Genomic DNA, 22,690 nt, shown 5'->3' on the forward strand with positions numbered 1-22,690 from the left:
TAGATATTTTTATTTCTTTTCGTTTAGCATATGGATGTTGCTTTTTGAACTATGTGGCGTAAAAATGCATATATGCACGATAGTCTATATATATCCTATATGTATATAACATATGTGGTAATATGGGCTTATAATAATATTTTTTTACATGCACCTACATTTATTACTTTTTTTTTTTTTCTTTCTTTCTTTCTTTCTTAAAAATCGTATGTACATGTATATTTGTGCAAATATAATAATTCATACATGCCTATATATATATACATGTAAATATAGGGATTAAAAAAAAATTATAATATATAAAATGTTCTTTCTCCTTAATACCACCATTTATTAACCATAAGAAAAAGTATAAAATTTTTGAAAATTTTAAAAAATTAGAGAAAAAAAATAAAATAAAGAAACTAAAAAGTTATACATTATAACTTGGTATAAAAGTGTAGAAAAAAAAGTTGTAACGTTTATTCAAGTTTCAAATATAAATTTCGAAATAATTTATAGTATAAAGATATGGTGAAAAAAAAAATATATATTTGAGATTTTATTTATTCTTATGTTAACATTATATAATACTTTAACAGGCGCTAAAAACAATTTCCACACCTGAATATACACATACATGCGTGTATACATGGAGACATTACATATATTATGAGGTACATCCTATAAAAGAAATGTTCTATTTGATGATAGAATCAAAACTTGTGAAACCAATTTTTTGTAAATAGCTTAAATTATACCTATAAAATTACATTTTTTTTGTTCTATATTTTGTATGTATACAAATATAGTTACATAATTTTATACATGTTTTAAATCTTTCATATGAATAAAATAAATATCAAAAAAAAGAGAGAATTAATACACATATATAGGCAATTTTTATACTATTAACCACATTTATATATACCTTTATTTTTGATAAAGGAGAAATTTCGTGCTTATGCCATTTAAATAAATATATATAATTTTGAAAATATATAAATTTTTTTTTTTTTTTGTGCATATATATGGAAAATATTTTATTTAGTATTCCATATTTGCTAAGTCGTGATGAGATAATATACATATTTATTTCACAAATTTAATAAAAAAAAAATGTAAAAAATAAAAAATAAAAAATAAAAAATATAGTTGCTTTAGTTATTTACAAACCCCTTATACATAAATATATATGATAAATGTATTCAATTCTCCTCATAGATATATTTTTATTTTGGAAAATTATAAATGTTAAATGGTCATACGGCCATTATATGTAGAGGAGAAAAATTACACAAGGGTTTTCCACATGCATGCGCTGCTATTAACTTTAGAAAACACTTTGTAATCCCACAAAAATATAGAAATAAAATATGTAAAAAAAATAAAGTATAAGATATATAATAAAATAAATAGGAATATATGATAAAATTATATAAGTTTCAACATTAATTATTTTCTACAGAAATTAAGTTTAACCTATTAATAAATATAGATATTATATGGTATCGAATTTTCACTGGAAATAAAATTGGCATGCATTTGGAATATAGCACATTATATATGCATACACGCTCATGCATATGTATTATATTTTTATTCCTAGCCCTTATTATTTTTGTACAATAAAGTAAGAAATATAGCATCATATATTATAATATATATATATATATACGCAAATATTATTATGTACCGAATGAAAAGAGTCGGTTTCAATACATATTTTTTTTTGATAGAAAATTAGAGAAATTGAAGAAAATAATAATATTTAAAAAAAAAAAAAAGGGATAAAGGAATTCTGGCAAATAATATATAAATTCTAATTTTATTTTATTATTTTAAAAAAAGAAAACAAAAAAATAATAAAAACTATATCAAATTAATGGAACATATGTAAAACTACATTTAATATATTATCATAATAAAAGTTAAAAATATACACAATACTTTATAATACTTTTTATTTTCAAATAGCTAGAAATTAAATTAAATTAAAAAGTAAAAATAATAAGAAATAAAATATCAACATTTTAGAAGAAAATCCACCGTGTAAAATTATAGAAAAAAATACTCATAACTTCATAAAAAAAAATAAACAATTTCTATTATAATTATATTTTAATAGTTTCGAAATTTTAGGAAACGTAAAATATATGTTATATATAGTCATGTATATTATGAAGATATATTTTTTTTTTGTATATACATGAATATATTGCTTAATCCACATATCAAGAGTTATAATATATATAGATTTATTTATATATATAAGCATATTTTATGTGTATAGTATATTCTAATCTTTTTACAAATATATTTGAATTAATTTGTCAAGTGTTTAAATATTTAAGTAGGCTTTTTTTTTTTTTATATTTGAATTCAACCAAGAATAATAAATGTTGATATAATAATATTAAAGATAAAAATCGAGAAAAAATATAGCTTAGAAATATCATGTATTTTTTAAAAATTTTAAAATGGGGCACTTTAATTATTCGAGAGTATTATAACAATTTAATATAATTTAATTTTGAGTATAACTCAAGTTAACTATTTTTTTTATAAATATTTGAAACACACTTTTGGATGAAGAGAAAAATCAAGTGATGTATTATATATAATATATATATATATATAAACAATTTCGCGAAACTTTTAAAACATATATTTATATTAATTCGTTTTGCGTAAAAAATATTTTTTTCACAAAAAAAGTTGGAATGATGAAATAATTGAACTCTATATATTTTCATAACTCCAAGATAATAAGGATTATTTTTTTCCTTTTTATATTTATACAATTTATATATTTTTTTTTAATTAATTCAGTCTCTGAATTTGTTGGGAATATATATAAATTTGTTTGTGTAATTTTTTATGAAATAATTGGCATTTTATTTGTAAGAGGCTTTAACAGTTTGTGCCGAACAAAAAATATATGTAACGTGTATATACATCCATTATTTATATAAAAAAAAAAAATTAAACATTGGAAGTGTATATAAATTAGGATAAACATTGGAAGTGTTATAATTAGGATAAACATTGGAAGCGTTATAATTAGGATAAACATTTTCGTGAGTATATACACAAAAAAAAAAAAAAATGAAGACAAGAAAATTGTGCATAAACGAATGCATTCCATATGTGCAAAAATATGATTGGGGTGAAGGAAAAGAAGGGATGGTTTATGATGTTATGAAAAATATAGTAAATAATAATTATGAAATAATTAAAAAGGATATAAATAATTTTGAATATTTAAAAGAATATGCTGAAGGTATAGAAAAGGATAATAACAATAATGATAGTAATAGCAATAATAATAATGATAGTAATAATAATAATGATAGTAATAATAATAACGATAGTAATAATGATGAAATAGAGAAGAATGAATTAAAAAAAGAGGCAATTAATAAAACACCTCGATATGCTGAACTATGGATTGGGAATCATGAAAATGGTCCCAACTTAGTTCGATACAAAAATGGGTTTATAAAAATCGGAGAATTTATAGATATATATAAAAATAAAAAAATTAAAAATAATAAAATATCAAAATATTTTTATAGAAACCAAGAAGGAAAAAATAAGGAAGATAGTGCTAATGATGAAAATTCCAATTCAAATGTTAACAATAATGTAAATAATGAATCGAATAAAGAACATAAAAAAAATTCTATAGCTTCAGATATAGTTGGAAATAATAATAAAAGAGAAGATAATTTTAAGAGATATTCTGATGGAGATTGTAAAGATATATCATATAATAATACTAACGAATCATATAACAGTATGAGTAATAAAAATTGTCATTTATTAAAAGATGGTTTTCAAGAAAATGATGATTTATTATTTCCATATCTTTTTAAAATGCTTTCAATAAATAAACCACTTAGTATTCAAATTCATCCAAATGAAGCCCAAACATTATATTTGAATACTGTAAATCCAAATGTTTATAAAGATAAAATTTTTAAAACTGAAATGTGTGTATGTATTAATTCTATGAGTCTATTATGTGGATATATTAATATATTTAAAATCTCGTTTTTGATAAAAAATATAAAAGAACTCTATGATTTTTTTATGAGGAAAGACAAAAATGACCCTGATGCATGTGATAATGAAAATGACATAAAAATGGACAAAAAAACAAATAGTAATGAAGGTTATAAAAGGGATAATAAAAAAGTATTATTGCATAAAGAATCAGACGGAAGATTGAAAAATCATGAACCAAATGAATACGCACGAAAAAATAATAACAATAGTGGCAGCAACAATAATCATAGTGGCAGCAACGATGACGATGGAAACCTCGATTTATTTACTTTATTTGATTTATTTGATTTGAATAAAAGCGAGCATATAGAAGAAGTTATAAATTGTTTTTCGAGAATTTATAAATATATAATTAATTATTCCATAAAAAGATATAACGAAGCTAATTGTGATATTATATCTATCATTGATAATTATGCAGAGTGTATACAAAAATATGTTTTTTATGAAAATTTTTTTCGTAATTTTTATAAAAATGAAAATATTCCGAAAGATAATATAAATATAGGTAATATTATAAAAACTGAGAAAGAAAAGTTTATCGAATTTTTTAAACAAAATAAAAATATTCCTGATATGATAGATTCAGATGTAGAAAAATATATAAATAATATAGATGAAAATGAAACACAAAATGAAGCTCCTGAAAATAACTCTACAATGACAATAAATAACGAAAATTTCTTTACAACTATGAAAAAAATAAAATCACTATATGAACATTTATATAAATATTTAACATATAGAATATTTTTAGCAGAAAATGAAGTATTAAATAAATATATGATTTCGATTATTACAAAAAATCCCAAATATTGTTCTTATATAAAAATTCGAGAAAAATTAAAAAAAAATGTTGACGAATTATATATAGATGCTTGTAAAAAAAAAAATTCAGAAAACTTATCTAAAGAAGCAGAAAATTATATTATAAATAACATCTTTGAAATATTAACTAATGTTTCTAAATTTTATCCTAATGATAATGGTAGAATTTTTGTTTTCATATTACAATTAATTAATTTAAAAGATGGTGATGTTATATATATAAAACCTGGAGTAATACATTCGTATATTTCAGGAAATTGTTTAGAATGTATGACCAATTCTGATTTAGTTATAAGAGGAGGTTTAACAAACAAAGCAATTGATAAAGTAAATTTTATAAAATATGTTAATTATAAAAATAACCATCCTGTGATTTTAGAAAAGGAATTTATTAATTATAATATTATATCTTGTAGTTATAAAAACATGAAATATTTCAAAATTCTATTTGTTAAAATTAGACCAGGTGAAATTGTTAATTATATGTTTTCAGAAACATCTTTTACATCTTGTATTATCCTTTCTTCAAATACAAAAACACAATTAAAAGGACGAAAAAAAGAAAAAAAAAAAGCAAGTATTAAATCTATAAAAAAAGGAACAGTTTTTATAATTGCCCCAAATATTATGGTTACTATGTCAAATCAATATGAAAATAAAGAAGATGGAGATAAAGATTTTGTTTTATATTGTGCTACAGCATAATTTACTATATATTATTAATATAAAAAAATAGGGGAATTTTTTATTTTTTTTTGGTTAACTATATTATATATACTGGGGACATTATCTGAAATCGTGAAATTTGTTTCAAATATTTAATAGTAGTATATTTGGTTAATCATCTACTTTTTTTCAATTAACACTAGTGTGCTACTCTTTGTTATTTTAAGTCTGTACAATATTTTTAACATTTCCCTTTTTTTTTCCCTTTTAAATTTTATACCGTTTTGGAATGTATACACACGCACACGCACAGATATATGTATGTACGCATGTATGTATACCAAGTTTCGCTATCTAATAAATTTTAAATTTTTATAAAAAAAAACGTTTTATGGCTTATGTATTATTTATTTTATATCCGTTTTTTTTTTTTTTTTTTTTGGAATAGTATACTATTTCTTAGCACGATATGTTGTTTCCTTTTTTCATCACTCTGTATGGCAAAATACCTTTTTAATTTATTTTCAAACATTTTCTTTTATCGGAGTAAAAAAAAATTAATTTGTTATTTTCCATTGTTTTATTATTTACACAAAACAGGCTACGATATAATATTGGTGACAACCCTTATCCCCATCTATTTTTTATACCTTTCCTTATACTTTATGTTTTATTTCATCGTTCTTTCGTTTTTAATCTCTTAAATGATTAATTATTTAAAGATACATAAATCGCTTATAGTTTTACGATAAAAATTGTAAAATAAGTTGCATACACTGTAAAATAAGCTACACAAATTGTGAAGTAAGCTACATAAGTTGACAAAAAAAATAAATATAAAATATAAAATATAAAATACTAAATACATGCAAAACGAATAACAAGTATTGAATTGGCTAAGTAATAATATACCACGTGCTGAATCTTGAAATTAATTCCTTTGATTTTTATCATTGCAATTCATTAAAAATAACAAATTTAAAATTTCTATATGTTTTTCTGATTTCCAATTTATGACATCTTTCATGTATAGAAGCATCTTTTTCATTTGCTTTCTCCTACGGAAAAAAATGAGAAAAAAATGAAAAAAAAATGAAAAAAAAATGAAAAAAAAAAATGAAAAAAAAATAGAAAAAAAAAATGAAAAAATGGTGTAAAACTTGAACATATTAGATAGAGGCTAGTCTAAAACCAAAACTACTAAAATAACAAATGACGTGGCATTATTTTCATGATGTTTATTTTTTCTCTCACTTTGTGCATATGTCTTTATGGTCAAACCATGGAGATGCATTATTTAGATAAGTTCGTGCATATGGATTTTTACTAGAATTTTGAGGAGATAAATTGAAATTATATTTATCATCTGGGTAATTAGTTTGAACATATTTATTAAAAGGGTTTATTAAATCGGTCTCAATTAAATGTATATTTAAACATAAATGTAAAATAAAATAAATAATATATATACCACAATCATAGGTATTATTTTGTTTTGGTATTATATTTGGATATATAAATTTAAAAAATATTTTAGGCTGATTATTTTCATTCCCACTTCTATTATTATGATAGGTGTGAGAGGAAGAATCACTATTTTCTCCAGAATTAGATAATATATTATTATTATTTTTTTTTTTTCGTTTTTCTTTTTTCATATAATCCCGATGAAATAAATGTTCTATATATTTTTTTAATTTTTCTAAAATTGTATTTCCTTTAGTTGATGGGAATAATGAATCAAGATAGATCATATACACCAACCTTTCTTCTTCAATATTATTTTCATTTTTACATTCTTTAGAATTTTGTTTATTCATATTGATATTTAAATTATCTTTTTTATTTTTACAATTTTCGCTACTATCACTTATAGAAATGTAGCTAGACTCATGTTCATTTCTATCGCTCAAATATCCAGAAATCGTTTTTTTCCTTCTTAATTTTTTTTCGTCATTTTTTTCAATTTTTTTAAATGACTGTTTTATAACATCATTATTTTTATTATACTCATGTATACAATATTGCTGATCATTTAAAAAATAAGAGTCAAGAGATTTACTTCTATATCTAAGAAATATATTTCTTTCCTTATTACATTTGGAATTCAAATTTATGTCAATGTTTATACTTGGATTATTATCGTCTAAATTGTTTCTAAAAACAGGAGAATATATATTTTCCTGAACATTGTCTATGACATCTTTATCATTTATTTGTTTAGTATAAAGGGAATAATAATTTTTATATTTCTCCTTATTTTTATATTTCTCCTCGTTTTTATATTTCTCCTTATTTTTATATTTCTCCTCATTTTTATATTTCTCCTCATTTTTATATTCCTCCTCGTTTTTATATTTCTCCTCGTTTTTATATTTCTCCTCGTTTTTATATTTCTCCTCGTTTTTATATTTCTCCTCATTTTTATCTTGATTTGAATCACTGAAAGGGAAATAAATCAAAACTAAAGACCAATGTGTATTATTAATATTTATTGGGATAAATACATATTTATATTCATAAATTTTTTTATTCAATTTTTTAATCCATCTATTTGTATTAAGATATGCTTTTGATGTATCATCATATAATTCAATTTTCTTATAAAAAAATGTATTAAAAATGTATATATCATTTTTTTTATCATTTTCAACTTTACACCCATCATTATTATTATTATTGTTTCTGTTCAGTATATAAAAATAAATATAGTTATTAAAAAAGTCTATAATTGAATCATCTATATATTTAAATTTATTTAAACGAAATATACTACAATTATCAATTTTATAATTATTTAATTGCCATACATTTTTTTTTTCTACAATTTTTTCATTTATATACCAATTTAATATTTTTATATCTATACTTTTTTCTGTTTCTAAGAATTCTAATTTCGTTTTTTCAATATTACTATAATTTTTATATAATCCTATATACAACTTAAGATTATCAAAATATTTTACACGTATACTATTCGTATATATTATTTTTATGATATCTAGGATGTTATTTACTTTCCGTTTTAAAAAGCAGCATTTCCCATTTTCTCCATTTTCTCCATTTTCATTACTTTCGTCATTTTCGCCATTTTCATCAGTTTCGCCATTTTCATCAGTTTCGCTATTTTCATCATTTTCTCCATTTTCATCATTTTCTCCATTTTCGTCAGTTTCGCCATTTTCCATTTCCTTTGTTCTATTTCGATAGCCCATGGTGCTGTTTATCACATCCGCATTTATTATCTGTTTTTCACTACAATTTTCCAAAATATTTTGTTCAGAATTATTAAATTGTATCAAATTTAATTTGTCTGGAATTATTTCCTCGATTGATTCATTATTTTTATTATCATAAGAAGAGTCAGTACTTTTGTTAGATCCGCTATTTGGATTATGTGGATAATTACATTCTCTATATGTTATATGTTTTGTACTTTCCGAAATTGTTAAATAATTTTTTCCATTTTTTACTAAATTTTCAAAATTAAGACAATTATTATTATTATTATAATCACAATATAGTTGATCTTTTTCAATTTTTCTTTTTTTTGAATTTGTTTTTTCAAAATTATTTATTTCTAACACATTCATTTCCGAATAACAAACAGACTTATCATGATAATGATTTGGATATTCTTCTAATTGATGTTTTGTATTCATTTTTATATTTGTTTCTTTTTCCACTTCAACAGAATTAGTATCAATGTGTTGTATTATGTTTGTTTTTTCGTAACTCTCCATTTTATTTTTATTAGCAATCTCTTTCAAAATAGAAATTTTATTATCATTATTATGATAGTTTTGAATATAAAATGTATTTTCGAAATCGATTTTATTATCAGTATTATAATAATTATTGATGCCGTTCATTTTATTTATTTCATTTTCTTTATGTTCTACCATATGTTTAGATGAAAAATTCGAGATTATACCATTTGTGTATTGTTGTGTACTATTATTGAATGTAAGAGTTGACTCATTTTCATTTTCTTTATTTTGTGTTTTATCAGAGAATTTTATATTAGAATTATTTTCTGATACATTTTTTTTTTTTTTTTTTTTTTTTTTTCGAAAAGAAGACCTCTTATTTTGATAAGTAGAAATATTCGAAATATCATGATCATGTAACTCTTTTGACATTTTTTGTAAACTTGTTTTTTTAAACATTACATATTTTTGTATTAAAAGTTCTTCTTCTTTTTTTAAATTTAAATTTAATAATAACCATTTTATTTTTAAATTATTTCTTTTAAATGATATATTATTTTTTTTTTTGTTTTTTTTATATCGATCTTCCTCTTTTTCTCCATTTTCTTCTTTCACTTCTTTACAATTTCCACCATTCTCTTTAGTTATAACTTCAGTGTCACTAAAAAATAAATTAGTGCTACATATACTTATATCACTTTGATAATTTTCTAATATATTATATGGTAATGTTTCATTTTTTATTTTTCCAAATATGGGTGAATATTTTTTTCTTTTTGATTTTTTTAAATGTTCCTTTTCTATATATCCATATTTTTCGTCTTTCAGAAATCCTGTTATTTCTTTTACAGAATTTTCTTCATTATCTATAAACAAAAGAAAACCAAATTTTTTTAAATAATATGGTTATAAAAATGTATAATGATTATGTCATACCACTCAAAATTATGCAAAAATATAAGTATACTACGAAATGAATAAAATGAAAATAATTAAAAAAAAAAAAAAAAAAAAAAAACATGACATGCACATGCACTACACACCTTGGTTAATTTTGAAGAAATGGTTCATAAATATGTGAGCCGGCTCATGGAAATTGAGATATAACAATTTTATTTCTTTATTATTTACATGAGTTTTGTCTTGTTTATTTTCTGATTTCACATTGATGCTATTTTTATGAATTATATCGTTTTTTTTCACATAGAAGATATTATCATTATTATTTTGATAATTTAATTCTTCTTCTATTAATTTTTTGTTTTGTTTTTGTGAATCGATATTATTTTCTACCACTTTTTGATTTTTTTTAAGTTTTTTTTCTAATATACTCTTTAAACTATCTAAAATTTTTGTATCATTATTTTCTAATTTTGAATATTCAACAGTTGATATATCATAACTACAATTTACACTATCAAATAATTTCGTGATACATATTTTTTTTTCAAAATTAGTTGATTTTTTTTTATTTTCCTTTTTTATTTCTATATTTTTTAATGAAGTTATGTTATAATTTTTATCATTTTGTAGACTGTTGCCTAATTTAATTTCTCCAATAATTTTGACACTCTCATCAGATTTTTGGGAATATAAAGGTATTTCATTTATGCTATCATTTTTATTGCCATCTTTATTTATATTGCCATCTTTATTTTCTACATATTTTCTTTGAACTTGATATATATATACTTCATTGTTTTTTGTGTTTAAACACAAGTATAACTTAATTTTTTTTTTTTTATAAAAATGATATAGATATTTATTTTTGCCTGAATTATTATTTGTGCATGGATAAAAAGACAATATTTTGGAATTACCACAAATATAAGAAATAAGTTCTACAATTATAAAATCATCATTTTTTTCATATATAAATTCATTACTTTCATCTGAAGATAATATTTCACACAATTCGTTATCACAAATGTTGTTTGTTTTCTTTTCTTCTTCTGTATTTGTAGTCATTTTATATGTATTTTTTTTTTCAAAAAAATTCACCATATTTTTATTATATTTAAAAAAATTTTTTTTTTTTTACTGTTTATATCACACACTTTTAAAACACAAATGGTGTTACAAATAAAGCACATGATATATATATCATTGTAATTATTAAAAATATTACTATTTTATTTAATTTTATTCATTAAAAAAATTATACAAATTTCTTATTATTTGCATATTATTGTTTAAACTTGTTAGGAGGGTTAACTGTATCATTGGAATTTGCTACATAGTTTTTTTTTTTTTTTTTTTTCAATTATATATTTGTGACCATGTGTTATATAATATATGGAATAAATTGAAAAATTATTCTAAGAATATAATAAAAAATATAATAAAAAAAAAAAAAAAAAAAACCAAATTATTATACTAATAATAATAGGCACACACAAAACAATTTAAGTACTTTTGAACGACATTTTTATTTATACTAGATCATTAAGTAGTCTTATAAAAATGTAACAATTTGTGTTGTCTTGATATATACAACACCCACATTAATTATATGTATATAATATATTTCAACGAAATGTGGTAAAATAAATAATATGGTGATATATATATAATTAAATTAAAGTTAAAGAATAAATTTATAATATATATAAAATAATTGTAAAAAGTGACATAAAATATTTAACTCTCTTAAATATGATTAAATTAAAGATATTTAATTCTATAATATGTATGTGTTTATATATTTTTTTATACAAGTATTTAATGTTTGCCACAATCTAAGAGAATATATATAGGCATACGCCAAATGTGTTTTAAAAATATAAAAACAAATATATATATGTGTGTAATTTTTATTTTCATTTAACGGGAAAAATAGTGTAATTAAAGACACAAAAATATGCTTAAAGCATATTGATTAAAAGTTTGCGGCATATAAGTGTAATATATAAATATGTAAGCAAACATACATATAAATATGTGAGTAACTAGTATAATGAATATATATATATATATATAACTGTATACACAAGTATATTATTAATAATATACATATATGTTTATATTTTTATTTAAGTATTTACACAGCGATCTAATATATAGCAAAATAAACTACTTTTTATTTGTTAAAATTATATTTTCCCTATTTTTAATTAATTAGTTTTAATTTGGTCATAATTAAAAAAAAAAAAAAAAAAGCAAAAAAAAAAATGAAATGTCTATCAAATTATTTGAAAAAAAAATCCACAGGTAATGTAAAAATATACTACTGGTTTTTGAAATAAAAGTATTATAAGCTCATGAATTTATAGATACAAATATATATTTACCCATAATGTAATAACACATTATAATAATATATATATATATATATTTTATCTTATTTGGTGCTTATACACATTTTTTTTTTAATTCGCATTTGAAATAAATATAAAAATGTATTGCAATTTTTTCGCCAAATATAAGAACAAAAAAAGTAAATTATAGCATAAAGTGAAATTTTTAAAATAATCTCATAAACCTTAAATAAATTAATAAAAAATAAAGAGCATGACAAAATAAATTAATAAAAAATAAAGAATATGACAAAATAAATGAAATAAAAAAAAAGCAAACTAATGAGGCATACACCCTTAGCTTTCAAAGTGTCATATTATTATTCATAATATTTAGCAAAATCAATATATATATATAATATATATACTAAAAAAACAACTAAGAAAACAAACAAAAATACTCTTTATTTTAATCCCAAAGTATATTATCTTTAACATAAATTTTTTAATAAAAATATAATTTTTTTTATAAATTAAATAATATTACTTTATATATTCATAATGATAATATACACATATTCAAAAATATACTTGTATACGTTATATGCGTAAATAATAATAGTATATGGTTCCCCTCCAAAATTAAACAAAAATAAATACTTAATTATTTTTGAATTATAACTTTAGAAATATTAAGGAATTTGCAATATTCAAAAGTTTTATGATAAATAAAGAAAAGATAAATGATAAAGGGATCCCCTAAAAAGTGCGAGCATACATACATACATATCTAAAGGAATAAACAGAAACAATCAGAGGAAACAAATTATTATAACAAAGAATAATTACATAAAGAATTAAAAAATATAAAATAAATTTTTCTTGTTATTTTTAAAAATATTAAGGTAATAATATAAATTTGTGCTAAAACTTATATTTTGAATATTTATAGGATAGTACCATAAATAAAACCTTATAAATTCATGTGTGCAATATAATTCAAAAATACAGATATAGCATATGCTCTAATGCATATAATATAATACAATACAATATACACATGCATATGCATATATATACATATTTGTGTGTATGCATATTTTATGAATATTTTTTTTGTCAGGAAAATGGATATAAATTTAGAAGAAAGAGCATATACTTCGCCTATGATGCGCTATATATATAGACATCATAATATGATAACTAAAAAAAATGGTGAAACAAAAAGTAATGATTTTATACCATTCAGTATTAGATTAGGCAGTCTACCAATAAACAATGCCAGTAATAATAAGTATATGTCGAATTTAAATTCTTTAAATATAATAAATATGTTACCATTATCTTTATTTTCAAGTTATAATAGTAACAATATGACTTCAACAGATATTTTGTTTTTACCCAAATTTTCAACCTTTTTATTTTTTACTATACCTATATTTGTTATGTTACCAAATTTAACCTTATATACAAAACATTGGTTTTTCTTTGCCCCAAAATAAAATTATAAAAATTCACAATTTGCTCTCCGCATGCATATTCATATGCATATAAGACGAAACAGTGAACCTTTCCCCTTTTTTTTTCTCCCCTTTTTTTTCCCCTTTTTTCTCCCCTTTTTTTTCCCCTTTTTTTTTCTCCCCTTTTTTTTCCCCTTTTTTTTTCTCCCCTTTTTTTTTCCCCTTTTTTTTCCCCTTTTTTTCCCCCCTTTTTTTTCATCTTTTTTTTCATGTTTTTAGTTTACTACATACTTTGAATTAAACTATTTTCCTTTTATTAAAATGTTCCTAATGTATTATGTTAAGGTTTATTGATAGTCCAATATTCATATTATATTTTAATATGTTGTTCCAAATATGTATATACAAAATTAAAGTGTTAAGGGACGTTTACCGAATCCATATCATTTTTTTTAATTATAAAATACAACACTATGTTTTATATTCTACACAGTTTATTTGGAATATATATTGTTGTTTGAATAAATGTACGGAATAGCATTTTATAATTCAATGATTATGAAAATATACATTATATAAAATGGTATATTAGGATGCAATTAAATGAAAAGAATATATATTTATTCATTTATGGAGTGAGTAAAAAAATATTTCATAGAATAGCATTATTCTTTTTTTTTTTCCCCCATCATTTATTTATGTAACTATAATTCGAAAAAATATATATAATAAAATAAATCACACCCTTTGAAAATTATGAAAAAAAAATATATATATTTCATCATATATAAAATAAAATTGATAAATCATATAATTTTTTTTTCATAAAAATAGTAAATTTATTTTATATTTATATTGAATATTTTTGAAATATAAAAAATAAAATATATCATTATATAATTTATGTCATGCCTATATAACCATATGGTCAAATTTGAAATTTTATTTTGATGTTGCAAAAAAAAAAAAAAAAAAATTAATTGCATACAAAATTTCGAGAAATACCAAAGAAATTTGATAAATAATTTAAACTTTTTTATTTAAAAATTAACAAAATTGGATGAAATGACAAAATAATATATTCCTGACTATTGCTGAGATTATTGAGTATTATTTTTTTATTGATCAAGAAGAAAACAAAAGATAGAGTTATGTCGTTATTATAATCAGGGAATAAAAATTGTAACAAATATTTTTGGAATAATAATTTTGATTGGTTTTTTCCTTTTTACGTATAAGATTGGAAATAAAATTTATTTCATCCTTTAAAAAAAATAGGGTAGTAAAAAATAAATTCTTAACTTATAGTGAAATCTCTTTGATTTGTTAAGTTTGAATGGAACTAGAACTAATAGAAATGAAACAGACGAAAAAACAAAATGATTAAATCGTTTATAAATAATGGAATAAAAATATATTCGCTGACTTCTGGAAAGGTAAGTCCAGATAGCTATGGTAATACAAATTTTGATACGAAAAAAAAAAAAAAAAATTCAGTAAATGATAATAGTGATAATTCAATTGAAGTATTACATGATTTAGAGTTTTCACAAAAAAGTGATGATATAAAAATTAGTGATGATGGAAGATATATATGTGTAAGTGGTATGTACCCCCCACAAGTTGGTTTATATGATACTAGTGAATTATCAATAAAACATAGAAGACATTTTGATGAAGAAGTATTAGATTTTGTATTTTTAACAAATAATTATGAAAAACTAGCTTTTTTATGTAAAAATAGATATCTTGAATTTCATAATGCTGCTGGAAAATATCATAAAATGCGAATACCAAAAGAGGGAAGAAGTTTAATGTATAATAAAGAATCAACTAATTTATATATTAGTGCTTCCTATGAAGATATATATATATTAAATTTACAAAAGGGATGTTATGAAAGTTCAATTAAAACCAAAAATGAACAAAATAATTTTATTTGTAAAAATATGCAATTACCTATATTTTGTACAGGGGGGTCAGATGGATATTTAGAAATATGGGATGAAAGAGAAAAAAAAAGTTTAAATTTTATAAATGTAAATGAATATGAAGAATTAACAAGTAGCTGTTTTTCAGATAATGGATTAAAATTAGCAGTAGGAACATCCAAAGGAATTGTAAAACTTTTTGATATAAGACATAGTAAACCCCTTTTAATTAAAGATCATTGTAATGATGTTCCAATTAAAAAAATTGAATTTCTTAAGGTTGATAATACTAAATCTTCATATATGGATACTAACGGATTCTATAGAAGCACATATGACAATAATAATGATGATAATGGCAAAATGTACAATAATGGTAATAATTTTTCTTGCAGTGAATTAGTAGCTTCATGTGATGAAAATTGTATAAAAATTTATTCAGAGATTCAAAAAAATATATTATCCTTACAAGTAATAAATTTTGATGATGGTAAAAAAAGAAATAATAAGAAAGTAAAATTGTTAAATAATGAATGTATAAATATAAATTCTTTTACTTTTTATAAAAATTCTGGATTATGTTTTATTCCATGTGATAATAAAAAAGTTTTTGTATATTTTATACCATATATTGGAATAGCACCAAAATGGTGTAATTTCCTTGATAATATAACTGAGGAATTAGAAGAAAAAGAAAAATATAAAAAAGATGATATATATGACATAAATAATAATAACAATTCCAATGATGTATTTGATGATTATGTATTTTTAACAAATCAACAAGTCGAACAATTAAATATAAGTCATATGAAAGGAACCAAAAATTTAATTCCTTATTTACATGGATATTATATTCCTAGCAATGTTTATGTAGATATTAAAAGTGTTATGCAAGAAACTGATTTAGAATCTTATAAAAATAATTTAATACAAAAGAAATTACAACAAAAACAACAAATGAGAATATCGGATAAATCAAATATATTAGTAAATAAAAATTATGTTGATAACTTATTAAATAAAGTGCAAAAGAGAATTGACAAAAAACACAAAGCGATAGTAAATGCACAAGAATTATTACAAGATGACAGATTTAATAAATTATTTTATGATCCTGAATATATGGTTGAAACAGTGGATTTAGATAAATAAATAAAACAACTATTTTCATGATTTTATTTTTAAAAATATTTTACCATATATTTTCTATATATTCATATTTTTGTTGTCACATTCGCATAGTTAATTTCAATATTATCTACATGACACATTCCTCTTTTTTGTAATTCCCACATGTTGTGTTTTTGTTATTTCTATTAAGTTTATAACTTGTTTAATTTCCCATTTTTTTGTTCCATTTATTATATTGTTTTGCATCCATTTTTTTATCTCTTTTCAAATTAAAACATTCAAAAAAGAAATATTTTTATAATTAACCATTAAGTCTATACTATAGTTAAATGAAGTTATATACAAACTAGTTCATTATTTTTTAATTATATAATTTTATTTTGGCTGGTATTTAATAATACTCCATTTAAGTAGGGGATATATATCCACCACTTTCGTATAGTAAAATATATTCATATAAATTTGTGACCTTTATTGTATAATATAAATTAAAAGAACAACGAAAAAAATGAATAAGTTAAGAAATAAATTAATAATTACTATATTTCATGTCCATAAAATAGTGATAACAATGTTATATTTTCAGTGTGTACCAATTTTATTTTATTAAAAATATTATATATTTTTTTATAATTTTGTAAATATTTTAAATTAGTTATAATATGAATATTTCCTCTTAATAATTCGAAATAGTTGTATATATTTCTTACATTTTCATAGTACGAATTATTTTTTTCATTTTTTTTTTTTACACTTCTAACCCTCTTATACTATTTTCTTTGGTTATTCAATTTAATTCTTTTAATCTAAATATATTTTCCACTGTTGTAATATATTTTTTTGAATAAATTTTTATCCAAATTAGTTGTTTTTATAACAGTGGTAGAAATTGTAACAATTCAAAAAAAAAAAAAATAATTCAAAAAAAACATAGAAAACGACACTCAGATGTTACACCATATCATTTAGTATAAAATTTGAGAAACCAAATAAAAAAAATTTAAATAAATAAACGTCACAATATGTATATATTATATATATCAAGATTTAGTTATGGAAAATTTATAATATAATTTATTAGCGTGTGTTTTTTTTTTTCATATAGTGCTATAGTGATGTGTGTAGAATCTAAAAATTTACAAGGTCAATTTTTTTCTAATTGCAGAATAAAATATATTTTTAAGTTGATTTAGTGATTTTTCTTTTTTTTAAAATAATGAATCTGTGTAAATAATTTTATGTTATTTTTTTTTGTTCTATTTAGATAATTTATTTTCCTTTCATTTATTACTTTTTTTTTATATTTCTCTTTCTTTTTTCGGTGGTCAAAGTTGTCAATTTGTTTAGATTGAATATCGTTCTAACATATCTTAATTAATTTTTTTTTATCAATAGTTTATTTATACTTTATATTTACACAAATTTTTAGACCTTTATGAATAAAACATGAAAAACACACATTTTTTTAGGAAAATATAACCATGTTGTAGTAAATGTATACAGTTTTCTTATTCTATATATATTGTAAACTAAATAGTTTAGAGACATTGCCAATTGTTATTATAATGCACAACTATCTGCTTATGTATGATTCCCATACTTTAAAAAAATGTAATATACTTGTAAATATACCAACTTGATATCAACAATCTTTTGAAAAAACACAAATGGTAAACTTTAAAAAAAAAACATGAGTACAACTTTTAAACATACATGAAATACATATGTACATCCACATACACATCCACATACACATCCACATACACATCCACATACACATCCACATACACATCCACATACACATCCACATACACATACACATATTTAATTCCTGTCATTTTCAGATTCGAGTTTTAACTAAAGAACTGCTATATTTGTTTATTAGGGAAAAGGTAAAAACAAACTATTAAAAAAAAAAAAAATTCTGTAAAAGTGATTGTGTAATATATATGTACATTTACTTTGTTTATGTAACACTATATACATATGTATGTGTGATATAAAAAAAAAAACAAATTAAGACAACTATTATAAATATATTTTATAAAAATAAAATATTACATTAATAATCAAAAAATATAAAAAAGAGGAAAAAAACAATAAAATGAATGTAAGACAGTATAAAATAAGTAATAATAACATAATAAAAGAAAAAAAAATAAATAAACAAGAGACCAAAGATAATGTAACAAACCAAATTGAACAAGTGAAGAATATACCATATGAACGTACAGAAACTATAGCATATGATTCAAATAATGAAAATAGTAAAATACAAACAAATAAAAAAATATGGAATAATGAAGATGGAGATTCTTCTATTCATAGAACAAATTATGGTTTAGAAAAAAAAAAAACTTATAATGATGATATATGGAATTCATATGAAAGGTTGCCAACCACTCATTTTTTAAATAACAGCATTGAAGATAGCAATTTGAATAATAATATTGACTATGATTCATATAATAAACAAGATACTAATGTTTATAATACAACATTTTTCGATAAAACAAAAAGTGAAATATATTTAAATACCAATGGTAATCAAACATTAACAAATGATGGGATAGAAAAGAAAACCGTACACACATGTAATAATGTGAAAGATACCAAAAATAATTTAAATTTAATAAATCAAAATAAAAATAAAAATAAAAATCCTATATTAACCGATAAAGAATCAAAATGTAATAAAATGCCCATTCGAAATGATCAAAATAACTATGAGAAAGTATCCACCCAAAATAAAAATGACCATATTAAAAAAATGAAAATCTTCAATAATTTGAATTCTATAACTAAACCAATAAGTAATATACAAAAGGGGCCTGAATCTCGAAATGATAAATCTAATGAGTCAAATGTTAAGAAAATTATAAAACCATATGATAAACCAACGACAGAAGTAAATAAACCAATATGTAATGGAGTAACAATATTTTTTAAAGGTGATAGACGATTTTTTAATTTTAATATACCACAGAATGAAATGATCGAAAAAAAAGATCTTGAAATTATGGAATTTATAAGTGAAGGAAGTTTTGGAGCTATTTACAAAGCTATGTGGAATAATCAAATAATTGCTTTAAAAAAATTTAACACATCCATGACTTTAGAGGGAATGAGATCTATAGCCAGGGAGATTAATGCCTACAGATCGATTTCGCACAAATATATTGTTAAATATTATGGTACGGAATTTATAAATACTATATATTCTTATTATCAATATATATATATTCTTGAAATATAAATATTTTCTTTCCCATAGACAAATATACACTGTTCGAAGTTACCTTTTTCATTCTACTCGGTATTTTAAATTAATACTTTTTAATGTTTTTTCTCCTTTTATTTTTTATTTATAGGAGTCTGTATAGATAGTGATTTTATTGGAATAATTTTAGAATATTTTAGTAAAGGGAAGATATTTGATACTTTGCACAAAGGAGGGTTTAATTTAACTTATGAATTGCGTCTAAGAATGTGTACTCAGTTGGCAGAAGTAATGAATTATCTTCATGAGGATAAGAAATTGGTACATCGTGATTTAAAAACTAGCAATATTTTGTTTGATGATGAGGTAATAAGAAATATATATATATAAATGAATATATATTTTCGCGTAAAACATTTATCTTTATTATCACTATATATTACCTCCATTTATTCCCCACATTATTTCATTTTGTTAATAGTATAATATAAAGGTATGCGACTTTGGGAAAACTATGAAGTTATCAGATAACGGAACCGTTATATTAGAAGACAATGGAGGATCCATAGGATACATGGCTCCGGAATGTTTCATTGAAGGTACTATAATAGTATATATGTGTATGCATTTTTATACTTTATTTATCTTAACAATTCAAAATAAGTTATGATTGTCTTCGACATGCACATATACATGTTTATATACCAATTTATCTCGTTTAATGTCATCTAATATATATGTGAACATTTATATCAGCGTGCCCTACTTTAATTTTTATTTTAACCATATATAACATTTCATATGTGCTCATGTTTCATAGGAAATGCAATAACTGAAAAATCCGACATGTGGGGCCTTTCTTGCTGTTTTATCGAAATATTTTCTAATCAAGTCCCATTTCAAAATATAAAAGAAAAAGAAAGTAAAAAAATATTGAATAATTTTTTACATAATCTTTGCCGCAATATGTATAAAAATTCAGAACGTAATACAATATTTCGTTTTTTTTTTCGTAATTTTTTTCAGATATAGTTGTAGAAATTTTAGTAAATAAAAAAAAACCAAACATTCCCACATGGTTCAACCCAGAATTCACTGAAATAATCAAACGAAGTTTTAGCACTAACCCATCAAAACGACCATCATGCAAAGAGTATTTAAACTTGCTGCTAAAATACTCACCAAAAACTAATGCAAAACACCCTGAAATATCATAGAAAATTCGTGTTGGTATTTTTACCAGCAAATAATTAAACGATTAATTTATCCATAAAGGAATATATATTTTTCTTATATATATTTCAATATAATTTTGTTAATTAACATTTTTTTGTCTAATTACAAATTTGTCTTATTAAAAATAAGGCGACTTAAAATTTATTCATTAAAATATGCAATATATAGATCAATAAATTGCATAATTATAAACATACTTTTTAATGTTTTTTCATTTTTTTTTATTAAATTATCTTTAATTCGAATTAATGTTGTAACTTTTTTAAATGTCAATCTATATATAAAAATAGGGCATTTTATAATTAAAACTTTTTTGTTTATTAACTATGGAAATATTAATATTTATAATTTGAAAAAAACACAAAAATATCAACAATAAATAAAAAAAGTTGGCTCACATAATACGCATATAAATATTTTAATTGTACAAAACCGAATAACAATAATATAACATTATCCGGATGAACATTAAAAAATTATAGAAAATTTTATAAATTCTCTTAAGTTCCTACATAATCATGTTACATAATTATATATGTTACCCCATTAATTATCTCAAAAGCCAATTATAAAATTGTGAAAACTATTATTAAATACCAACATGGAAAACTTATACATAAAATGCGTGACAACGGATATATTCATTCCATTTATGTTCCATAGAAAAAGTCTATATATGGATATTAATATACAAGCAACGAACGGGATATATTATAATTTAAATGTACGCACACAGAGATAAATTAATATATTCATATATATAACATTTAAGCGAGCAAATTTATTATCATGTGTTAAAAATTAATCATAGTTATATATACTAACGTTTTTATCGATTGTAATTGCATTTATGATATTCAACATATATAAATTATTTTGTAAAACACTATAATATATAATCATTAGACAAACGATATTAAAAAAAAAAACGATAGCAGACAGCTAAAATACAATGATATAAAAAAAAAAATTAAAACTAAAAAGATGGCTACTTATATCTATATGTTTATACTATATTTTCCTGACTGTTCATGCGAAAAGTAAAAAAAAAATGTTAAAACTAAAAATATAGCTACTTATATCTGGATTTGTATACTATAATTTCCTGATTGTTCATATGGAAAATAAAAAAAATATCTAGCTATTTTAATAATTATTTGTAATTAGCTACACTCTCTTAAATAATTAAAAACACAAATATATAAAAAAATATATATTT

The 22,690-nt window shown here is 21.1% G+C and overlaps 5 protein-coding genes across 5 annotated transcripts; 4 read left to right on the forward strand and 1 right to left on the reverse strand.

The window, feature by feature from the left end:
- Positions 1–3,087: 3,087 nt before the first annotated feature.
- Positions 3,088–5,583, forward strand: PY17X_1231900 (phosphomannose isomerase type I; the record flags this gene model as incomplete). Its single annotated transcript, XM_726376.1, has 1 exon — positions 3,088–5,583. One exon carries the CDS (start codon positions 3,088–3,090, stop codon positions 5,581–5,583), a length of 2,496 nt encoding a protein of 831 aa, XP_731469.1.
- An 892-nt stretch (positions 5,584–6,475) lies between these two features.
- PY17X_1232000 (sentrin-specific protease 2, putative) lies at positions 6,476–11,258 on the reverse strand (the record flags this gene model as incomplete). Its single annotated transcript, XM_022956833.1, has 3 exons — positions 6,476–6,602; positions 6,799–10,120; positions 10,298–11,258. The coding sequence occupies 3 exons, from the start codon at positions 11,256–11,258 to the stop codon at positions 6,476–6,478; spliced, it is 4,410 nt and encodes a 1,469-aa protein (XP_022812676.1).
- A 2,359-nt stretch (positions 11,259–13,617) lies between these two features.
- On the forward strand, positions 13,618–13,992 carry PY17X_1232100 (conserved protein, unknown function; the record flags this gene model as incomplete). The annotated part of the gene is made up of 1 exon (XM_022956834.1): positions 13,618–13,992. The coding sequence occupies one exon, from the start codon at positions 13,618–13,620 to the stop codon at positions 13,990–13,992; it is 375 nt and encodes a 124-aa protein (XP_022812677.1).
- Positions 13,993–15,329: 1,337 nt separating this feature from the next.
- Positions 15,330–17,036, forward strand: PY17X_1232200 (uncharacterized protein; the record flags this gene model as incomplete). The annotated part of the gene is made up of 1 exon (XM_719353.2): positions 15,330–17,036. One exon carries the CDS (start codon positions 15,330–15,332, stop codon positions 17,034–17,036), a length of 1,707 nt encoding a protein of 568 aa, XP_724446.2.
- A 2,083-nt stretch (positions 17,037–19,119) lies between these two features.
- PY17X_1232300 (protein kinase, putative) lies at positions 19,120–21,452 on the forward strand (the record flags this gene model as incomplete). Its single annotated transcript, XM_022956836.1, has 5 exons — positions 19,120–20,209; positions 20,387–20,601; positions 20,717–20,834; positions 21,056–21,157; positions 21,262–21,452. The coding sequence occupies 5 exons, from the start codon at positions 19,120–19,122 to the stop codon at positions 21,450–21,452; spliced, it is 1,716 nt and encodes a 571-aa protein (XP_022812678.1).
- Positions 21,453–22,690: the final 1,238 nt, after the last annotated feature.

The sequence above is a fragment of the Plasmodium yoelii genome, assembly GCF_900002385.2.
Source record: "Plasmodium yoelii strain 17X genome assembly, chromosome: 12".
Taxonomy (NCBI): domain Eukaryota; phylum Apicomplexa; class Aconoidasida; order Haemosporida; family Plasmodiidae; genus Plasmodium; species Plasmodium yoelii.